Source organism: Podarcis liolepis (assembly GCF_965112155.1).
Source record: "Podarcis liolepis genome assembly, chromosome: 1".
NCBI lineage: Eukaryota > Metazoa > Chordata > Lepidosauria > Squamata > Lacertidae > Podarcis > Podarcis liolepis.
Window position 1 is genome coordinate 1,723,253 of NC_139554.1, and position 18,907 is coordinate 1,742,159.

General features: G+C 46.3%; 1 protein-coding gene across 1 annotated transcript in view; it reads left to right on the plus strand.

Moving 5' to 3' along the window:
* The window catches only part of FANCM (FA complementation group M), a 47,109-nt gene that overhangs the window by 13,968 nt on the left and 14,234 nt on the right, over window positions 1-18,907 (plus strand). Inside the window, exons 5-13 of the mRNA XM_083514079.1 lie at window positions 3,939-4,067; window positions 5,960-6,092; window positions 7,526-7,630; window positions 8,734-8,832; window positions 9,403-9,587; window positions 10,714-10,920; window positions 12,317-12,554; window positions 13,529-13,683; window positions 14,204-14,356. Of these exons, the coding sequence (XP_083370205.1) occupies window positions 3,939-4,067; window positions 5,960-6,092; window positions 7,526-7,630; window positions 8,734-8,832; window positions 9,403-9,587; window positions 10,714-10,920; window positions 12,317-12,554; window positions 13,529-13,683; window positions 14,204-14,356 (1,404 nt within the window). The remainder of the gene's footprint in view (window positions 1-3,938; window positions 4,068-5,959; window positions 6,093-7,525; window positions 7,631-8,733; window positions 8,833-9,402; window positions 9,588-10,713; window positions 10,921-12,316; window positions 12,555-13,528; window positions 13,684-14,203; window positions 14,357-18,907) is intronic.

The following is an 18,907-nucleotide window of genomic DNA, read 5'->3' on the forward strand; positions in this document are numbered from 1 at the left end:
TCTCCTGCCGCCGCCGCCGCCACCAGCCTACCTCGCAAGGGCCTTGTGGTGATGGAATGGAGAAGGGGAAGAAGTGCGCGCACCGCCTCGGAGGAAAATGCCATAAATGAAGCCCCCCCCCTTCCCGTGTGCATTGCAGTCGGCTGCTTCTGGGCAGATCGAGGCTTGGACTGCGAGCCTTTGTTCGTGGCTGTCCCGTGAAAGGGAGAGGGGCAGCAGGGGCAGCCGCCCAGGGCTCGGTCAGCAGACCCAAGCATGGCACCGTGAGCTCCTTGGAGGAAAAAGCGAGATGTAATTGAAATATATATATATAAATAAATAAATAAATAATAAAGGCAATGAAAGGAAGCAGGGGTGTGTGTGCTCAGAGTACTTCTTATCCCCCATTTCCTGCTGGCTGCCTTGCTTTCTGCTTTGCTTTGCTTCTCCCTAGGTGGAGTAGAGGACGTTCCTTTGACAGAAGGAAGCTCCTCTGTTATTTTTGAAAACCTCCCTTTGTTTGTGGGGTCGTAGGAGGCAATGGACTGACTGGCAGGAGCCTCTTGCCCTGTCCCTGTCCAGGATTAAAGACAGGGGTTGGTGATGGTCCTTCGCAAAGTTGCCCTTTAAATGCAAATAATTTGAGGCAGAGTGGTGTAGTGATTAGAGTGGTTAGGCCTAGGAGATTAGGGTGCACATCCCCACTCAGCCAAGATAGGCATTTTTCTAGGGAAGTGGATTTGACAGTTCCTTCGTTTCCCTCCAAAGCAGAGATGCCTCTTTCTAATGTTGTTGTTGTTGTTGTTAGAATTTATATGCCGCCCTATACCCAGAGGTCTCAGGGCGAACAGAATATTGGGTTTCTGAGTGTGATGCTTTATAGGAAAGTGGTACTTAGCAGCTCTTCCCTCTTTGTTCCCCTCTGCACAAACTCTGGAAAGAGAAAGCCAGGCAAGTTGGAGGGAGCAGAAACAAAAATATTCCATGTTGCCATATCAGACTGACAAGTAGATCCTCAGTCTGTTTTGCAATGTGTCAACATGTGTGTGCTGCTCTGAAATTGACATGGCATCCTGCCATCTTGACTCATCAACATAGTGGAGGAGGCTGCTGGCGTTTGGAGGCTGCCAAGCTGAACTTGATCACACAGGGAGCTGACTCCGTTATCTGCACTGTGCAACTGGACTTCTTCTCAGCCTCAGCTTCCAGGGAGGGAAAAAAGGAGGATGCTTCACAGTTTGAAGGTGTAAAAGGATGTAACCAGTGTACAGTGGTACCTCAGGTTACAGACGCTTCAGGTTACAGACTCCACTAGCCCAGAAATAGTACCTCGGGTTAAGAACTTTATCTCAGGATGAGAACAGAAATTGTGCACCAGTGGTGTGGCGGCAGCAGGAGGCCCCATTAGCCAAAGTGGTGCTGCTTCAGGTTAAGAACAGTTTCAGGTTAAGAACGGACCTCCAGAACGAATTAAGTTCTTAACCCGAGGTACCACTGTACCTGAATAGCTGTTTTTAGAATAGAAATTCAATAGTACAGGGAACTTGGCCTTGAATAAGTCCTGCACAAAGCCCATTTTTAATCACGAGTCTCCTGTATCAATCATGTGAAGAAGGTAGTGCTGCGCAAGCATGCTGCATCCATTTCCCAGCCTCCATTCCATAAAAAAGGTTTGTAAAATGCAGGCAGAAACCTGTCCTTAGACTGATTTTATGGTGCTCTGGGGGGGAGGGGGCCTGATTCAAGTTGTAGCCCAAAATATTTGAAGATGGCTATCATATCTCCTCTCAGTCTCCCCTCTTCCAGACTAAACATCCCCAGCTCCTTCAAGCGCTCCTCATAAGGCTTAGATTCCTGAACCTTGATCATCTTGGTCAGCCTCTTCTGCACACCTTCCAGCTTGTCAACATCCTCCTTAAATTGGACACAGTATTCCAGATGTGGTCTGACTAAGGCAGAATCGAGTGGTACTATTACTTCCCTTGGTCTGGACACTATACTTCTGTTGATTCAACCTAGAATAGCATTAGCTTTTTCTTATTGCTGCTGCATCACACGGTTGACTCATGTTAAGCTTGTGGTCCACCAAGACCCCAAGATCCTTTTCACATGTACTGCTACTAGATTGGCACGATGATGTTCCATTTCCAACCAGCTGGCGTTTGAGCTGTATCATTTATGTAGGTGTAGAACTTAGCCAGAATGGGTTGCCACCAGTCCACATGTGTCTTAAATAGTTCTGGCAGCATCTTATCCTCACCATGGTTTTATTGTATGTCTGAGCCCGCTGTTTTTTATGGTTATTGTTGTTGTTTTTCTTTTTTCTTTTTGTTCACCTTCTGAATGATGCCATGGCCTATGGCTAGTGCAATAAAAAGTTTAATTGGAATTGGAGTTAGCCAAGATGGCAATCTGAGACCCTTTGCTACAGTCAATGTACTGCTAGTAAGCCGGGTATTCCCCATCTTATATTTGTGCATCTGGTTCTTCCTGCCTAAGTGCAGAACCTGACATTTGTCCCTATTGAAATTCATTTTGTTGGCTTGCGCCCAGTTCTCCAATCTGTTAAGGCCATTTTGGATTCTGAGTCTGTCTTCTGCAGCATTAGCTACCCTCCCCAGTTTGGTGTCCTCTGCAAATTTGATGAGCATCCTCTCAATTCCTTCATCCAAGTCATTTATAAAGACGTTGAACAACAACAGGCCCAGGACAGAGAACCCTTCGACATCCCACTTGCCACTTTTCCCCAGGATGACGAGGAACCATTAATGAGTCCTCTTTGGGTTTGGTCAGTCAACCAGCTACAAATCCACCTAACAGTTACCTCCTTCAACCCACATTTTACCAGCTTCCTCACAAGAATATAATGGAGGACTTTGTCAAAAGCCTTACTGAAATCAAGATACATTGTGTGTACAGCATTTCCCTGATTCACCAAGTTTGTAATTCCATTTAAAAAAAAAAGAAATAAATCAATTGGTCTGGCATGATTTATTTTTGAGAAACCCATGCTGGGTCTTAGTAATCACAGCTTCCTTTTCTAAATGCCCACAGACCAACCATTGAATTCTAGAACCTTCCCTGGTGTCAGTGTCAAGCTCACCGGTCGGTAGTTACCTGGGTCTTCCTTTCCCCCCCTTTTGAAGATGGGGACAGCATGTGCCCATCTCCAGTCTGTAGGGACCTCACCTGTTCTCCAAGAATTCTCAAAGATCATAGACAGAGGCTCTGAGATTACATCTGCAAGCTCCTTTAGTACCCTTGGACGCAGCTCATCAGGCCCTGGATATTTGAATTCATTTAAAGTGGCTAGGTGTTCCCTTACTACCTCTCTTCCTATCTTGGGCTGCAGCTCCCTCCTTACATCATTTATTCTTTCTGTAAAAATAATGAGGAGATTGCCAAAGATAGCGGAGTGAAGATGGCCACTGTGTTGTTTCTAAGTAGGTTATGTTTTTTGAACTCATTAGTTCCAGTCTGAAGCTCCAGGTGACTGGCTCCTGCTGTTTGTTTTAATAATCTGTTTTAGCTTGTTTTGTGAAAGATAACTTGAGCAGACAGTGTTACACGCAGGGTGAATTCTGGCCATATCAATATCTTTTACGTAAAACCAGGTCAAGAGATTGAACACAAGAAAATTAAAAGGGTCACCTCAGCATAACACCTTAGAATCAGAGTTTCTTCCTAAGCCATCACATTGTGATTGCATCAATAACCTTATTTAACTGGAATAATAATTGCCTCCCAAAGAAAATGTCTTACAGTCTTACGTTTCATCTAATGTATGCCATTTATGTAAGCTTTTTACATAAATATGCAGCAATATATTTCTGAGGAATGAATCAAGTTTTATTTAAATGGGGCAGAAATAGGGTGGCTTTCCTCTTCTGTATGGGTCTCAGTGTGGCTGTGATTGTGACATGCATCCAATTTCCTTTGTGTCCTTTGTTTTACTTTAGGTCCTGGAAACATTTGCCGGCCGACTGATTAGGCTCCAGGTTTTGTCTAAACGTGAAATTCCTGCACTTACTAAGTATCAGATCATTCTAGCACGGGATCAGTTTAGGAAAAACCCTTCACGCACTGTGGTAAATATTACCCTGCAGTATGATATTCTTATCAGAGAATGTTTGGTTCAAGGTGAAAGCAGTGAAGCAGCATCTATCTGAGCACATGGGTCTCTCTTTCCGTTTAATGCACATCTTGAGTGTTTGAAGGGCTTCCTGTGCATTTTCTCAAAAATTAGGCAACCACCTTTCCCAAACACGCCAGCAGCACCCCCACATTATTGGACTGAAAGAAAGTGGCTGACCTAAAATAACCTCCCAGTGGGTTGACTAGACAGACAAGGTTTAAGCCTGGCTATGGTTTTTATGTTCTGAACCGCCCTGTGACCTTTGGATGAAGAGTGATATACAAATTTAATAAATAAAAAAATAAATAAGATATGATTAATCTGAATGCAGAGCTCAGTTGCTTAGCCACTACCCTGTGCCAGCTTGTTTGTACTTCTTACCAATGAATATCCACATTAATTTCCACGCATCCCTGTAAAATAAGGCACTGCAGTGATATACTGCACCATTCTCAGAATTATTCTTAGGGGTCTGTCTAAGAAAGAGGGAGGAAAACGGTGAGGTCTAGAACACCCTGCTCTCGCTTTTTTTTATAAGATATTTATTGAGATTTTCAAGAAATTACAAAATAAAAAGAAAAAAGAAAAATACAAAATAAAAATAGTTAAAAACAATTCAGTCTTTCCGTCACATATTTTTCATTTGCTTATTTCCCGGACCTCCTCACGCCTCCCTTTTCTGTATTCCAGTTCAAATTATTAATTCAGCAAATCCCTCCCCTCTTCAATCATCTTAATCTTCAATTTTAAAATATTATAACATTAAATTTTTACCTATTTTTTACCTATTAATAACCATTTTCTCATATTCTCTTATAGCATTACAGTTAAAGACCACTTAGTTTCTATCCAACATCATTCTAACATTCATTAATATGAATATGTTTCCAGGGTGCAATAATTAATTCTGAAAACTGGCTTGAGGATCCAAATGATCCACATATTACGTGGATTAAGAGTTGTCTGGGCCATGGGCTTTCTCAGAAGTGATTCAGATGCAGGACATTCAGCCGGGCCACTGGTGCAGGGAGGCAGTTTGAAAACAGTGACACATGTGTCTTTGGGGGACTTGGCTCCGTGGAAGGGCAAAGGGCAGTTGCTCAGTGGCAGTACACACTGTGCTCAACCCCTGGCACCTACAGTTAAAGGTTATTATTCATATATCCCACCTTTGGAGAAGGAAAACTCTGGTCCTAAATCTCTGCTGCCTTGTGGGACGTCTTCTTCTCCCAAAGGCCCAGGAGTAAACCTTACACAATCCAGGGTGGAGTCCCTAAGCTGGTTGGGTGGCGCCTTGTACGCCTCCGTAGGACAAGTCCTGCAGCCAAGCTGGTGCCAAAGGTATTGCTCTGCTTTCCTTTGGAGCCAAGAAGGGGTCTTGTGGTCTGAGCAGCCCAGGACTTCCAGACACAGATCCTGGTCGAGTGCCCCAGAGAGGTCACTTTGATGCTGCTTATGCAGCAGTTTTTCATCACCCCCAGAGGCCTCTTGAGACAGAAGGATGCCAACGTACAGATCCCACCTTTCCTCCAAGAAGTTAAAGGTGGCGTACGTAGTTCTCCCTTCTCTCCATTTAATCCCCACAACAACCCTGTGAGGCAGGTTATGCTGAGAGCTGGTGATTGCCCAAGGTAACCCAGGGAGCTTCGTGGCTGAGTGGGGGGGGGGTTTGAACCCTGGTCTCCCAGGTCCTAGCCCATCACCCTTAACAACTCAGCACACTAGCATGGCTAGGAAGAGACTCTTGTTCCTCTACCATATCGTTTGCCTACATTTGGTGGGAAGGGTGATGGCACAAGTCCTTTTGGGTGCAAATCTTTCTCACTGGCACTGATGTCTCCACAGGGAATGCAACAAGGCGCAATAGAAGGAGATTTTGCTCTTTGTATTAGTTTGTATCATGGTTATGAGCTACTGCTGCAAATGGGAATGCGATCCTTATATATCTTCTTAAGCGGAATTATGGATGGATCAAAAGGTAAGGGATTCCTTTGCATGTGGAACACCTTCCCAGATCAGCTGAGGGCATTTAGAGAGATGCTCTGACTCCCCCCCCCCCAAGAAAACTGGAAATTATGTATTTAACATAACCTCTAGAAAAAATTTAAAAGACACAGAGCTTAGTTGCTTTCAGACTCTTAAATCTTCAGTCATTGCGGCTCTATATATGCCATAATAATAAATGTGCATATATACACACACCTGCTGGGATAGCTCAGTTGGCAGAGCACGAGACTCTTAACTTTGGGGTCATGGGATTGAGCCCCACATTGGACAAAAGGTTCCTGCCTTGCAGGGGGTTGGACCTGATGACCCCTGGCGTCCCTTCCAACTCTGCAATTCTGTGATTCTATCTTAATGACAAAAGCATTCCTTTGGGGTCCTCTAAAATGATTTACTGTTGAAATTTTATTTATTCAGTGTGAGAGAATTTCCATTTAGACAAATAATACTTTCTTAGATATCAAGGCTGTAAAATCTGCTATGTGGAATAAGCATCTCAGAATCAAAATGGCTTTAAAAATAAATTGGTTTGACAGTAGCATGGAAGATCCTAGATTTTAAAATGCACATTCATAATGATTTCAGCTGAGCATAACAGTTCTTATTGTCGGAAGGGGTTTAGCACTTCCACCCTGACGGGCAAATTTCCAGCTGGCTTTGGGTACGGATGGGGCAGACGAGAGGAAGTTCCCCCGCTCATCTGTGCAGGAGTGTGGATGCTAATAATTGGTCGAGGTTTAGCTGACTCATCACAAGCATGCAACAATTAATGAAAGTTTCCAATTTTTGTGGAAAATATTTATTCATTAGATTTATACCCTGTGCCATCACCCAAAGGAGCCCAGGGCAGCAAAGGATAATACAATTTAACTTATAGGTAAAGCTAAAGGATCCAGTCAAATTTGACTATGGGGTGCAACGCTCATCTCCTCTTTCAGGCCGAGGGAGCTGGCCTTTGTCCACAGACAGGGTTGGGGTCATTTTGTCATCAGTAGAGGTAAGAGAGCTATAAAGTATGGCCAGAACGTGGAAGGAAGGAACACATGGTGTGTCAGGGCTGGGCAGGTTGGAGAGGAGCCAAGAAAGTCCTTCGGCAAAGTCAAACCAGGTTGCATCTAGTTTCTCATAATTGCTGGCTTGTCTGAGGCAGGGGAGTTCCTGTGTTAACTTTTGCCCAGTTCCAATGACCCAGGTTCTTTTGCAGGTTCTTTTGCAACTTGCATGAAAAGTAATAGACCCTTTGAAGTCGTGTAAAACCCATTGCAGTTACAATGCATTATTGCTTATTGACTCGCTTGTTGCAGATCATGAAAGCAATTCTAAAAGGGTAGTTCCTGTGTCCAACTTATATAAGTCATGTGTCACCCCCCCCCCAAGATCTTTAAATTGGTTTACCTCTCTCGAAAGGTATGACTCGTGCCAAAAATGAACTTGGGCGTAATGAAGACTTCATGATGTTGTATAGCCAGCTTGAAAACATGTTTGCAGACACAAATGGGACTTCAGCAAATGGTAAGAAAGCAAAGCTAGACTGGCATTTTTCTTCTTAGTAATAAAACACCACACTGGGCCTTGCTCATTTTTGCCAACGGACACTTTGTTGCTGGCATCCTTATGTCCCGGAGAGTGGAGTGTACCTTCTGGGGTGAGGTCAAACCTCTACACCAAAGTGACCTCTCCGGGGTGCCAGCCTGGGCAGTGGGTCTGGAGGTCCTGGGCTGCCCAGACAACAAGACCCCCCTCTTGGCTTTGCTGACGTAGTCTAAAGGAAAACAGAGCAAGATGTTTGGCACCAGCTTGGCTGCAGGAGTTATTGGAAGGAGGCGTGCAAGGTGCCATCCAGCCAGCTTAGGGTCTCCACTCTGGATTTCTGTAGGATTCACTCCTTAGCCTTTTCTTCTCTCAAATATGTGCCACAAAGCAGCAGAGGTTTAGGATCAGAGTTTTCATTCTTGTAGACGGGCTCCGTTCCCAGGTGGATGAGCTCCATCTGCCCCTCACTTCCCTGTACAGCATGTGCAGAATCTTCCTTCTTGACCATTGGACCCCTCTTGGTCTTGTCCGCTCAGTCCCCCAGAGCCTGTCTTCACAGGCAAGGGAAGTTCCTAACTCACCGAGGGCTGAGTGCAGGGTGGGCAACCAAAGGTAGACAAACTACCCCAGATTTGTCTGCCACCAGAGTTACTTCCCCTCCTCTAAGATCTTGTACACCCCGACTGACACTACAGAGGTATAAAGACTATTAAATTCAGAAGGAAGCTGTCTTGCTTGTGCAAACAGTAACATTGAGTTGGCAGGAGAATGGTTAATTACCTTCAGGTTTTAAAAGGTGTTTGGCTTCTGCTAGAATTTGAAGCCTCTGTGATGATTTAGTTTTAGACAAATTCATTTTATCTATTATAAATGTTCTTTGCTTTTGACCTTTTTGAAGTTGAATAAAAATGAATCCCTAAATATATGGTTTAATTTGAACAATTTCATTGTTTGTTAACAGTGTGTTAGACCATAGTAATAGTCATAACAACAGTCTGATTGTAATTGTTTCAAAGGGTTCCTATTAAAGATAAAGCTGCCTAGAAATTACAGATTTAAAACAAAATCCTTTGGCCTTACAGGAGATGGAAACAGGAAGCCATTCATCTACAGTCACCCAAAGTTAAAGAAATTAGAAGATGTTGTAGTAGAACATTTCAGATCTTGGAAGGAGCGTGGAGGTACATTTCGGATGTAATTCAAATGCTAATCCATAGTATGTGTCAATTTACACCCTAACTTTTTCTGTTTCTGACTTGTATTAGGAAATATGTATTCTGTGCTTTTGTCACTACCAATTATCTGTTGAGTTTTCTGCTCGACTTTCTTCGGTGTAAATTTACATTCTGATTGCCAGAGTTTATGGCCTTTTCCCAAAACAACAACAACAACTGTTCTTCTCTTAAGAAAGCCTCATTCCCTAGCCTTTATAATCATTTGACTTCATTAGCCCCTTACGAAATGTGGTTACCCAACTGACCATCACTGCACCCACTGATAATGCCTGCTTTTGTTTTCAAAAATGTAGAGTTGAATTTGAGGAGGAAATATTGTGGCCTCCTATTCTGCTGCAAGGAGATGCATGAATAATGCACTCAATGAACTGGATAAATTCCAGGGTGTATGATATAGTAAAGAGGCTGCTGAAGGCCGTCTCAGTTTAAGCCACTATCTCCTTGGTAACTGGTTGGAGCTGGGACTATGCATTTGCTGATATGGGGGTCTCCCTCTCTTTCTCCTGCATCCAATAGATCAACGGGCACCTGAAGGCCAGCCTGGGGAGACCAGAGTCATGATCTTCTCCTCCTTCCGTGACAGTGTGCAGGAAATTGCAGAAATGCTGAGCCAGCACCACCCGGAGGTGAGGGTCATGACCTTTGTGGGCCACTCCACCGGCAAGAGCACCAAGGGCTTTACGCAGAAGGAGCAGCTTGAGGTAAGGAGGGGCCGGGGGCTGGCGGGGAGCCCAGCGTGGCAAAGTCATGCTGCGCACGTCTTTCTTGTTGTCATCAGCGAGCTGTTGTTGCAAGGAGAGCTCCGGTGCCAAGAAAGCGCTCTTTGCAAGACAGTGGTGCCCATTTAGAACTTGGCTGCTATGTGCCGATGCTCTGAACTCATGATGGTCCATACCTTCTGCTCGTTTAGCATGTGCTTAAGTCTCTTGATATTTATAGAATTAATGGGCGTGTAACCCTACTGCTCACAGTTGCAAGCGCATGATCACGGTCCGGCTGCAGAACTGCCACTGTTGCGCAAGCCCAGAGTAATCCTGCCTCTTTCAAATGATGCACTGTGATTCCCATAAGGCTCTTATGCTCAGTACCTAAATCTGGATGAACCAAGTGGCAGAAGTCTATAGAAACAAAATTACTGTTTGGTATCAAGCTACATTTGGATTGTGTCGGCTGCTGCAGCTGCTACTACCACTACTATTTGGTAGTGACTTGCCCATAAAAATGATGTAGTGGCTTACAAAGACATACGGCAGGGGTCGGCAAGGTTTACCTTGGCTGGGCCGGTTCACTACAGCGGAGATCCCTCTGTGGGCCGGAGTGTGCGTGAGCGCACGACCCGCGATTTCCGGCGTCTGCGCAGACGTGATTTTCAGCGTCTGCGCATATGCAGGTGCAATGTCTGGCGCCACAAAACCGAGTCCCCACACTGTGCTGGTTTAGTGCAGCGTTCGGGGAATTGCCAAGCGGGCGGCTCGTGGGCCGGTTAAGCAACCCCCCTGGGCTGCTTGTGGCCCATGGGCCTTAGGTTGCCGACCCCTGACATATGGTCTAGCTATTGATCATGGAATCCTAGAATTGTAGAGTTGGAAGGGACCCTGCAAGCTTCTCTCTCTCCCCCCCCCCCCACCCCCACACCTTTACATATCCTGCTTTTCCTCTGTTGTGGAACTCAAGAAACTCAATATGTGATTCCTAGGGGAGTCACTCCTTTAGGCACCAGCCAGACTCAGGCCTTCTTAGCTCCAGTAAGATGTGACCGCAGGAAGCCAGAGGTGATTGACAGGTTCTCTGCAAAGCAAATGCTCATGTGTTTCCATCCTCCTTTAGGTCGTGAAACGTTTCCGTGAGGGTGGCTACAACACTTTAGTCTCCACGTGTGTGGGCGAAGAAGGCTTGGATATTGGAGAAGTTGACCTCATCGTTTGTTTCGATGCTCAGAAAAGTCCAATTCGGCTTGTGCAACGAATGGGCCGAACCGGACGCAAGCGGCAAGGGCGGATTGTGGTCATCCTTTCTGAAGGACGGGAAGAGCGAGTAAGACATAGAGCCAATAGGAGCCCATTCTGCAGCCAACTCATTGCATTCCTCAACATAACCCACTTTTTTAAATTGCTTTTCCAAATTTCCCAAAGACGGGAGCCCAAATCCTAAGACTTACTGTGCCTGAAAGTAAGTCCTTTGAGTAAGATGAACCAGTGGCCCAGCGCTGCATGGCTGGGCAGGACAGGTCTGCTGTGGCAAACATTTAGGATCCTCATGCCCAGATGTTCTGTGTCTCCATCTCCCACAAAGCCAGCAACAAGGAGGGCATAGCTTTATCTGAGAACATGGACTAGTGTCTTTGTTATATTAAACCGTGGTTTAGTGTTCCATGGATGAGCCTTAGTAGCCCCAAGCAAAGCTCTGGGCTTGCAGGATCCCCTTTCCTCCTCTTTTCCTTCTGGTGGCCATGGCAGGAGTAGACCTTCTGCCAATGATTCTTGGGTTACTGTTGCATGTGAACTAGGAATCCTGGTTTTAAACATACAAGGGTTAGTTAAACAATCCAGCAGCTGTGGGCTGTAGAAACGGTGCTTATTTTTGCTTTCTCTTTCCTGTCTCCACTGGTTTACTGGATCCAGGGTATGTCCTCCTGGTGAGTGGGCAGGCAGAAATAATGAGAGCCTCCAGGGACGCCTCACAGAGGGGTTCCGAGGAAGTTACCAAATTACCTGATCTCATGTAATCACATGATAGCAGTTGGTCCAGAGCATGGGCAGGTAAACCAAGGCCCGGGGGCTGAATCCGGCCCAATCACCTTCTCAATCTGGCCTGTGGACGGTCCAGGAATCAGCATGTTTTTTACATGAGTAGAATGTGTCCTTTTATTTAAAATGCACCTCTGGGTTATTTGTGGGGCCTGCCTGGTTTTTTTACATGAGGAGAATGTGTGCTTTTGTTTAAAATGCATCTCTAGGTTATTTGTGGGGCATAGGAGTCCGGCCCCCCACAAGGTCTGAGGGACAGTGGACCAGCCCCCTGCTGAAAATGTTTGCTGACCCCTGGTCCAGAGTGCTACTGGCCCAGAAAGGATTGGCACTTGACCCAAGTGTACAAAAGTCTGCAAGCCTAAGAACATAAGAAGAGCTCTGCTGGATCAGGCCAGGAGCCCCTCTAGTCCAGCATCCTGTTCTCACAGCGGCCAGCCAGATGCCCATTATGGGAAACCCACAGGCAGCCTTCGAGCTCAGGAGAATCACCGTCCCCTCCTGTGTTTTCAGCAACTTGTTTTCAAGCTTGCTTTAGCTGCAGGTCTGTCCATCCTTACTTGGGAGTCTGTCCTGCTGAATGCAGTGGGGTGTACTTTCAGGCAAACATGCATAGGATTGGAAATTGCACCCCCCCCACATACATAAACAAAAAACCACCAAAATTCTTCTTTGTTTTGCAGACATACAATCAAAGCCAGTTAAACAGAAGAAGCCTCCTCAAAGCTATTTCTGAAAACAAAGGGCTCCACTTATACCAGCACAGCCCACGGATGATTCCAGAAGGCATCGACCCGAAGATGCACAGGATGCCAATTACGCCTGCGGAGCGTGAGCCAAGCCCCTCCAAGCCCACCTCAAAAGGGAGGAGAGACCACACTCTGCTGCTGCAAAAGTGGCTTCCCTATCCCACTGGGGCAGGTAAGATGTGCAGAATGTTTTCTCCTCCTCTTGGGGTATTACTGTTATTTAAAGGCTGCTTTTTAGGGCCATGCACTCACAAACTGGCATACAGGAAAAGGGATGGCAAAATAGACACAGCTGATTCCATACACACCTTAAGGGTCAACAGATTAATGCAAGGAAGCTGCTCTGTCCCACCAAGCAGCACAAAAGAGAAAAGTTTTCAAGGCTTCCTTGAGTGCTTCTACTGTAGTGATGAGGCACCAACCAATCAGAAGGGAGTTCAGAGCTCTGGGCCCTCACTGAGGAAGCCCTGCACAAAGATCTCACTGGCACGTCCCCCGAGGCAGACCTTAACGGGATGGGGAGGGTCATGGGCGTGGAAGTGGCCCTGCTCCACCAACTATATACGGATATGTGAGGGCCTTTGGAAAAGCATTATTGCACCCTGGCTTAGTTGTTGAAGGGGTATCAGTAGCGACTAAATCCAGACCTGTTCCGGGTGAGAGGCACTTTTGCTGCTTTCCCATGTGTGTTGTCCAGCATCTAGATTAGGAGAAGGAAACGCAAAATTCCTCATTCACCTTCCTTCATGAGGGCATTCCGTGTGCAGATGTGTTTTGCCAGATGTTTTATCGTCTCCCTCGTGCCACACGGTGCAACATCATCTCACTCCTGCCCCATGCAATGGGGTGTGTGTGTGGATTTCCTAAAGTCTGTCTTATCCCTCTTGGCTTTCCTGCTTTCAGAACTGGTCTGCTTCTATCACAGGATTGTAGAGTTGGAAGGGACATCTAGTCCAACCCCCTGCAAAGCAGGAATCTTTTGCCCAATGTGGGTCTCAAATCCACGAAGGGAGGGCAATCTTGTGCTGAGCTCCAGGAGTTTAGAGGAATCTTCTGTTTGACAAGCTATGTGTCTGGTGCCTATTTGAGAGAATTTTCTTCTAAATATCGACCTTCTCTCTCCCCCTACCTCCAAACACTTTCCAGATGCAAAGCAAACTCGTCCGTCCGAAGCTTGGTGCCTTACAGCTGAAGAATTTGAAAGATGGAATAGATTGTATAAAATCAAAGCTGGTGATGGAATAAGAAACCCAGTTCTGCCTCGAAGTCACTTTGAAACATTAGAAGACGAGGAGACAAGAGTAAGTTGGGGCCTGAATGCGCTTGTTGGGTGTTCTCTGGCCTGGAGCAGGAATTCCAAGCTCTGTCTTGCTGGATGCGCCTCAGCCAGGAGGAAAGTGGACTGATCCCTTGTCAAGCATAACAAAGGGCTGCTTTGGCCGTGAACTTCAGACACCAGCTGGGGGATGGCTGTAGCTCAAGCCTCAAGAGTACCTGCTTTGCAGTGTTCAGTCCCCACATCTCCAGGGCTGGGAAAGTCTCCTGCCAGCAACCCTGGCCGTTGAATAGAAGACAACGTGTCTCACAGTCCATGCACAGTACTTGGGTGCTCTCCGTCTCTTAACTAACAAACTGGAGTGAAAAATAAAGAGTAATTTGAGAGAGAGTCGTCTTCTTGCAATAACTGTAATTGTTTTATTTAAGCATCAAGCCCTGGAACTGGAATTACTATTTTTGTACAGTCTGGATCATGAGGTGCTTTGTATTTTGCCAGCCAGTACTTGGAATGAGCTCTGTGTTGCTCTCTGTTTTGAAACCCAGGACTGGCAAGCCAAGGAGGTCCATGTGCTGTCTCTGACAGAGTGGAGGCTGTGGCAGAACCGCCCTTTCCCTACCCACCTGGTGGACCACTCCGATCGCTGCCACCACTTCATTAGCGTGATGGAGATGATCGAGCAGATGAGGCACGAAGAGGTTGGTAAGCTCACAGCCTCACCGAACAAACATTATCTCCCTATAAGAGTCAGGTCAGATTTTATAGTGGCGTTGTGCCTTTGTTGAAGGAAGCTGAGCAGGCCGAGGGGCCAGGCAGTGCAGTTTGTAGGAGTGGATTGTGGACTCGGGGGAGGGGGCAGTCTATGGTCAGCCATAAACCTCACCAGGCGGCTTTGGAAAAAAGCACCTCTCAGCTTGAGCCTACCATTCAGAACATTTAGAAGTTAATGGGCTGCAAAGCACTTTCAAAAAGACCTTTGCCAGTAAGCAAGCATCTTCAGATGCCTTTGCTTATGACCCTTTGTAAGCCCAAGCGGAGTTAAGAGAAAAGGCCCTGGGGTGCCTGCGGCCCCCATTCCTCTGGACTCACTCCAGTGAGCGTAGCTCTGGAAAAGGCATCCCTTTCTTCTCCAGGGCGCTCCCAGCGACCTATACCAGCTGGTGTAAGCACACTATCCTTCTGGCTTAACACAGCAAGACGTTAGAGACATTGTAGTTCTAAACTAGTAATTTATTTACAGAATATACAGACAAGCAATCATGGTTCTCTCTCTCAGCTCCGAGAGCGGAAGAATCCATAGCGTAAAATTGAAAGTACAGTTTTACAGTCTCACACCGGAAGAAAGATAAGCCTGCCTTCCCTTCTCACGCTCCTCACAGACAGGCGTGTGAATCACACAAATCATACAATGCAGCTTCAGAGGTCTGATTTGCTAACGGGGTTGGGGCAATGTCAAGCTTCATGCATCTTAGGTGAGTTCATGGCATTCAGGTTTGAGGACCTGTTGATCTTACCAACTTAGTTTAACATAAAAACACTTTAGTTTGCTGTAAATTCTGAGCAAATACATGCATGAGATTCTAACTTGGAAAATTCTAGGTGTGGATTTTTTTGGCTTTTCTCTGTGTGCCTTTTATTCCAAGCACAAAAAAGCCACGGAGACAGTTGTGTCCTGCTGTAGTAAAGGGGGAAACAACCCTCTGTTTCATGCAGATGCTCACATCAACACACAGATGAACCATAAAAGAAGCTTTTTATTAATGCCTTCCTGGCTTCATTGCTAAGGCAACGGAGGCTTGGCCAAACGGATTGGATTTTCCCCTAGCTAGACTTTGCAGGTTCCACAGTGCTGCCTTCAGCGCTTTGAGAGCAGGCAGTGGGCTTATCTCCCATCACAGTGCTGTGGTGCTTAGCACTAAGGCTGGAGATAAAAGATCCCTCATCGCCCTAAAGATCAGACTCGGAGCCTTATCTCCCAGTCTGCTTGTAGATAAAGATGAGGCCTGGCAGGCTGGATCTGGCCTGCAGGCCATGGTTGGCCACCTCTCCTCTGTTAGAGAGAAGCCAGTTGCTCCTGTGGAGGAGTCCGCACAGCTGCTCCAGAAGAGCCCAGCAGATGACTTTCTGTTCAGTGAGAGTCTGCTTGCTGGGCGCAGCTCATTAGAATGAACACAGCTTTCGCACAATACCCCTTTCAAGGCTTCTCTGCTGTGCTTTTGCTTTGGGAGCTGTAGCTTCAACAACAGGAGCCTCCGTAGATGTTGACACCAATAAGAGATTGTGAATTCGGATTTCAGAAACTAGCTGGTGCCAAATTTGGTGGCCAGGCTGCTCACCGTGGCAAGGCGGTCTGAGCACACAACTGTAATCCTGGCCCAACTGTGCTGGCTATCAGTTAGCTTCTGGGCCCAGTTCAAAGCACTCATTTTGACCTATAAAACCTCATGCAACTCTGCACCCCAATGCTTCTTGGACTGCTTCCCCCCATATGAACTGACCTGGACCCTTCGATCATCCTCTGAGGCTCTTTTTCATATTCCTCTTCCGTGAGAGGTCTGGAGGGTGGCAACATGAGAACAGGCCTTTGCAGAGGTGGGTCCTCATTTGAGGAATGCTCCCTCCAGGGAGGCTCGTCTGGTGCCATGATTACATATCTTTAGGCAATAGGCAAAAACATTTCTTTTCTGCCCAGCCTTTGATTTAAAATAATCCATGGCCTCCTTGAGTGGCTGAGATGTTTTAATCCTGCCTTTTAAGAATATGATTGTCTATTAGATTCTTATTTTATTTTGTTTTATGCGGTTTTTAATGTTTTGTTTGTTTGCTTGTTGTAAGTCGCTTTGAGCTACTGTTGGAAGAAAAGTAACTAATTAATAAATAATAATAATTAAATGGTGAATGGTTGAACTTGAAGGACAATGTTTACCCAGTGTTAGAAACTGAGATATGAAAGCTAGGAGCACCTTAAACTTCCAGGTTATGGATGCAACAACGGACTGTCTAGGTGTGTTTTTTTAATAACAAGAATGCAAAGCTGAAAATGAATGAATTGCAGCTAAAATATTATGTTCATTTTTCACATGGTCTAGTCCTTCCCCTGCCCACCCCCCTAATATTCTTAAGAGGGTCTTTTTTCCAGTCTTCAGGGAGTAGCTGGAAGTGAGGAGGCAGGAAAAGGTCCTCCTTTCCTTCATTCTGCAGTTTTAATCTGAAATCTTAGGCTCAGTACTGCGCCCAGAGCTCAGAAACTGCTTGCGCTAATGAAATTCCCTGTTGCAAAACGCGCCTAGAACAATGGGAGTTTCGAACACTGTGTTTACTACCATGCAGAGCACAGTAAATTAAAAGGATTGCATGGTCGGTCCACTCCAGAGAATTCTTTAATAAAAAGTGTGCCCCGGGTGGATTTTAACCCCCCTCTTGTAGGACCTCCTTGCAGGCGCTTCTGCTTTAGCTAGGGATGCAAACGTGCTTCTAGTGAACAGGTGATGCCGTGTGTTGGCACACTTAGGCAGGTTTTAAGCAGCAAACTCACTTTGGGTTCAGGAGCTTGAGTCACTCGCAGTAACTATGCAGTTCTTGGCCTGCACTAACGTCAGAGTGTTATATTTAACACTTGTCGGTTTTTCTCTCCTACTTCAATTCACACTCCTACGTCAACAAAATGGCTCAAGGCTATAATTGCCCACATGTGCGACTCCTACTTATGGCTGCTGGGATTCCATGGGCGGGAAACTGCGGCTGGAAGCCTGCAGAGAATCCAGAGGAGGGAGTAAGTCCCACACGTGCAGGAGCAGTGCAAATGCTCTGTTTTTGTTTTAGCTTCAGGACTTGGGATCAAATGTCTGGAGGATGGGAACTGTCCATGCAAGACAGCCTCAATCTGTGCTTGGATAATTTTGTTTATTTATGTCTGTTTTCCCTCTTGGGAATACTTCCAACAGTGTTGAAAATGCATCTCCTTTTCACAGCGGAAGCCTGCAGAAGAACTTCCACTCAGGAGCACGGTTACAGTTGTGGAGAATTCTTGTGCCTCAAAAGGCAAGCGTCCTCTCCTCACTGTGGCCACCCAGATAAACCCAAAAGCACAATTTCAACACAAGAGCTCTCTCCCCTCCTGTGGCTTCCAGCAACTGGCATTCAGGAGAGCATCGCTGCCTCCAACTGTGAAGGCAGGGCAGAGCTATGAATTCATCCTCCACCATGAATCTGTCTAATTCCCCTTTAAAGCCATCCAAGTTTGTGGCCACAGCTACATCTCATGGGAGTGAATTCCATAGTTTAACCATGCGTGGTAAAGTTCTTCCTTTCATATGTCCTGAATCGACCAATGCTCAGCTCTGTTGGTTGGCCCTAGACTGAGAAGGGGCAGGATGACTGCAAAGGTCTTGCCAGGCATCCATCTGAGTTAGCAAGGATTGTTGGAGGCCCCATGGGAGCCTGAGTGCGGTGAAGGTGAGCAAGTTAGCTTGAAGCATTGCTGTAGCCCCAGGCAGAAGCCCATTGGAGGTTGGAAGGCTCCAGTCAGGTGGTCATACACACTTGAGCCATGCACATGAGTCTCCTGGCACACCTGCTGTCACCCCTGGGGCTGTGGCAATGAGGGCAAGATCCCAGGAGTTGAGAGAACTTCTAGGGAGGAGTTTTTAGCACAGAACATTGACAAGAAAGGCGCAGGTTCGTGGGGGAGGTTGCGGAAGCTGTGCTTGGAGGAGGGATGGTTCTGCGCAATTCTGTTTGCATGGTTTGCTTTTCAACCCACATCTGAAAAGCTAAGCTTGGTGTGCTGAGAGCTTCCACTAATACCCACACACACACACACACACACTCTGTTGCTAATCAGGTCCTGCACTACTTTGCCCTGGAGCATTAAAGGGTCATATGGGCATTTAAGAGGATAAAGCTGCACTCAGCAATCTGAAAGGCTTGCCAGCTTTCCCTGCTCGCTTCTCCAGCTTGTTACAGAAAACACATTGCCCCTAATGACAGCAGGGAAACTGATGTTCATTCCAAAATTATGCTGTGTTGGCTTTGCCCTTCCTTCCTTCCTTCCTTCCTTCCTTCCTTCCTTCCTTCCTTCCTTCTTTCCTAGTGCCTTATGTTCCCTTTGGAGGCTTATTCTTCATGCGCTCCAGCCATGGGGTTCTTTGGCATTGCAAGGAGTCAACTCTTGGAGCCCAAGAGTTGTCAGAATTGTTATTATGACTCCTGTACTCCCAAAGCCAGAGTTGCCTTGTGACTCTGCGGGT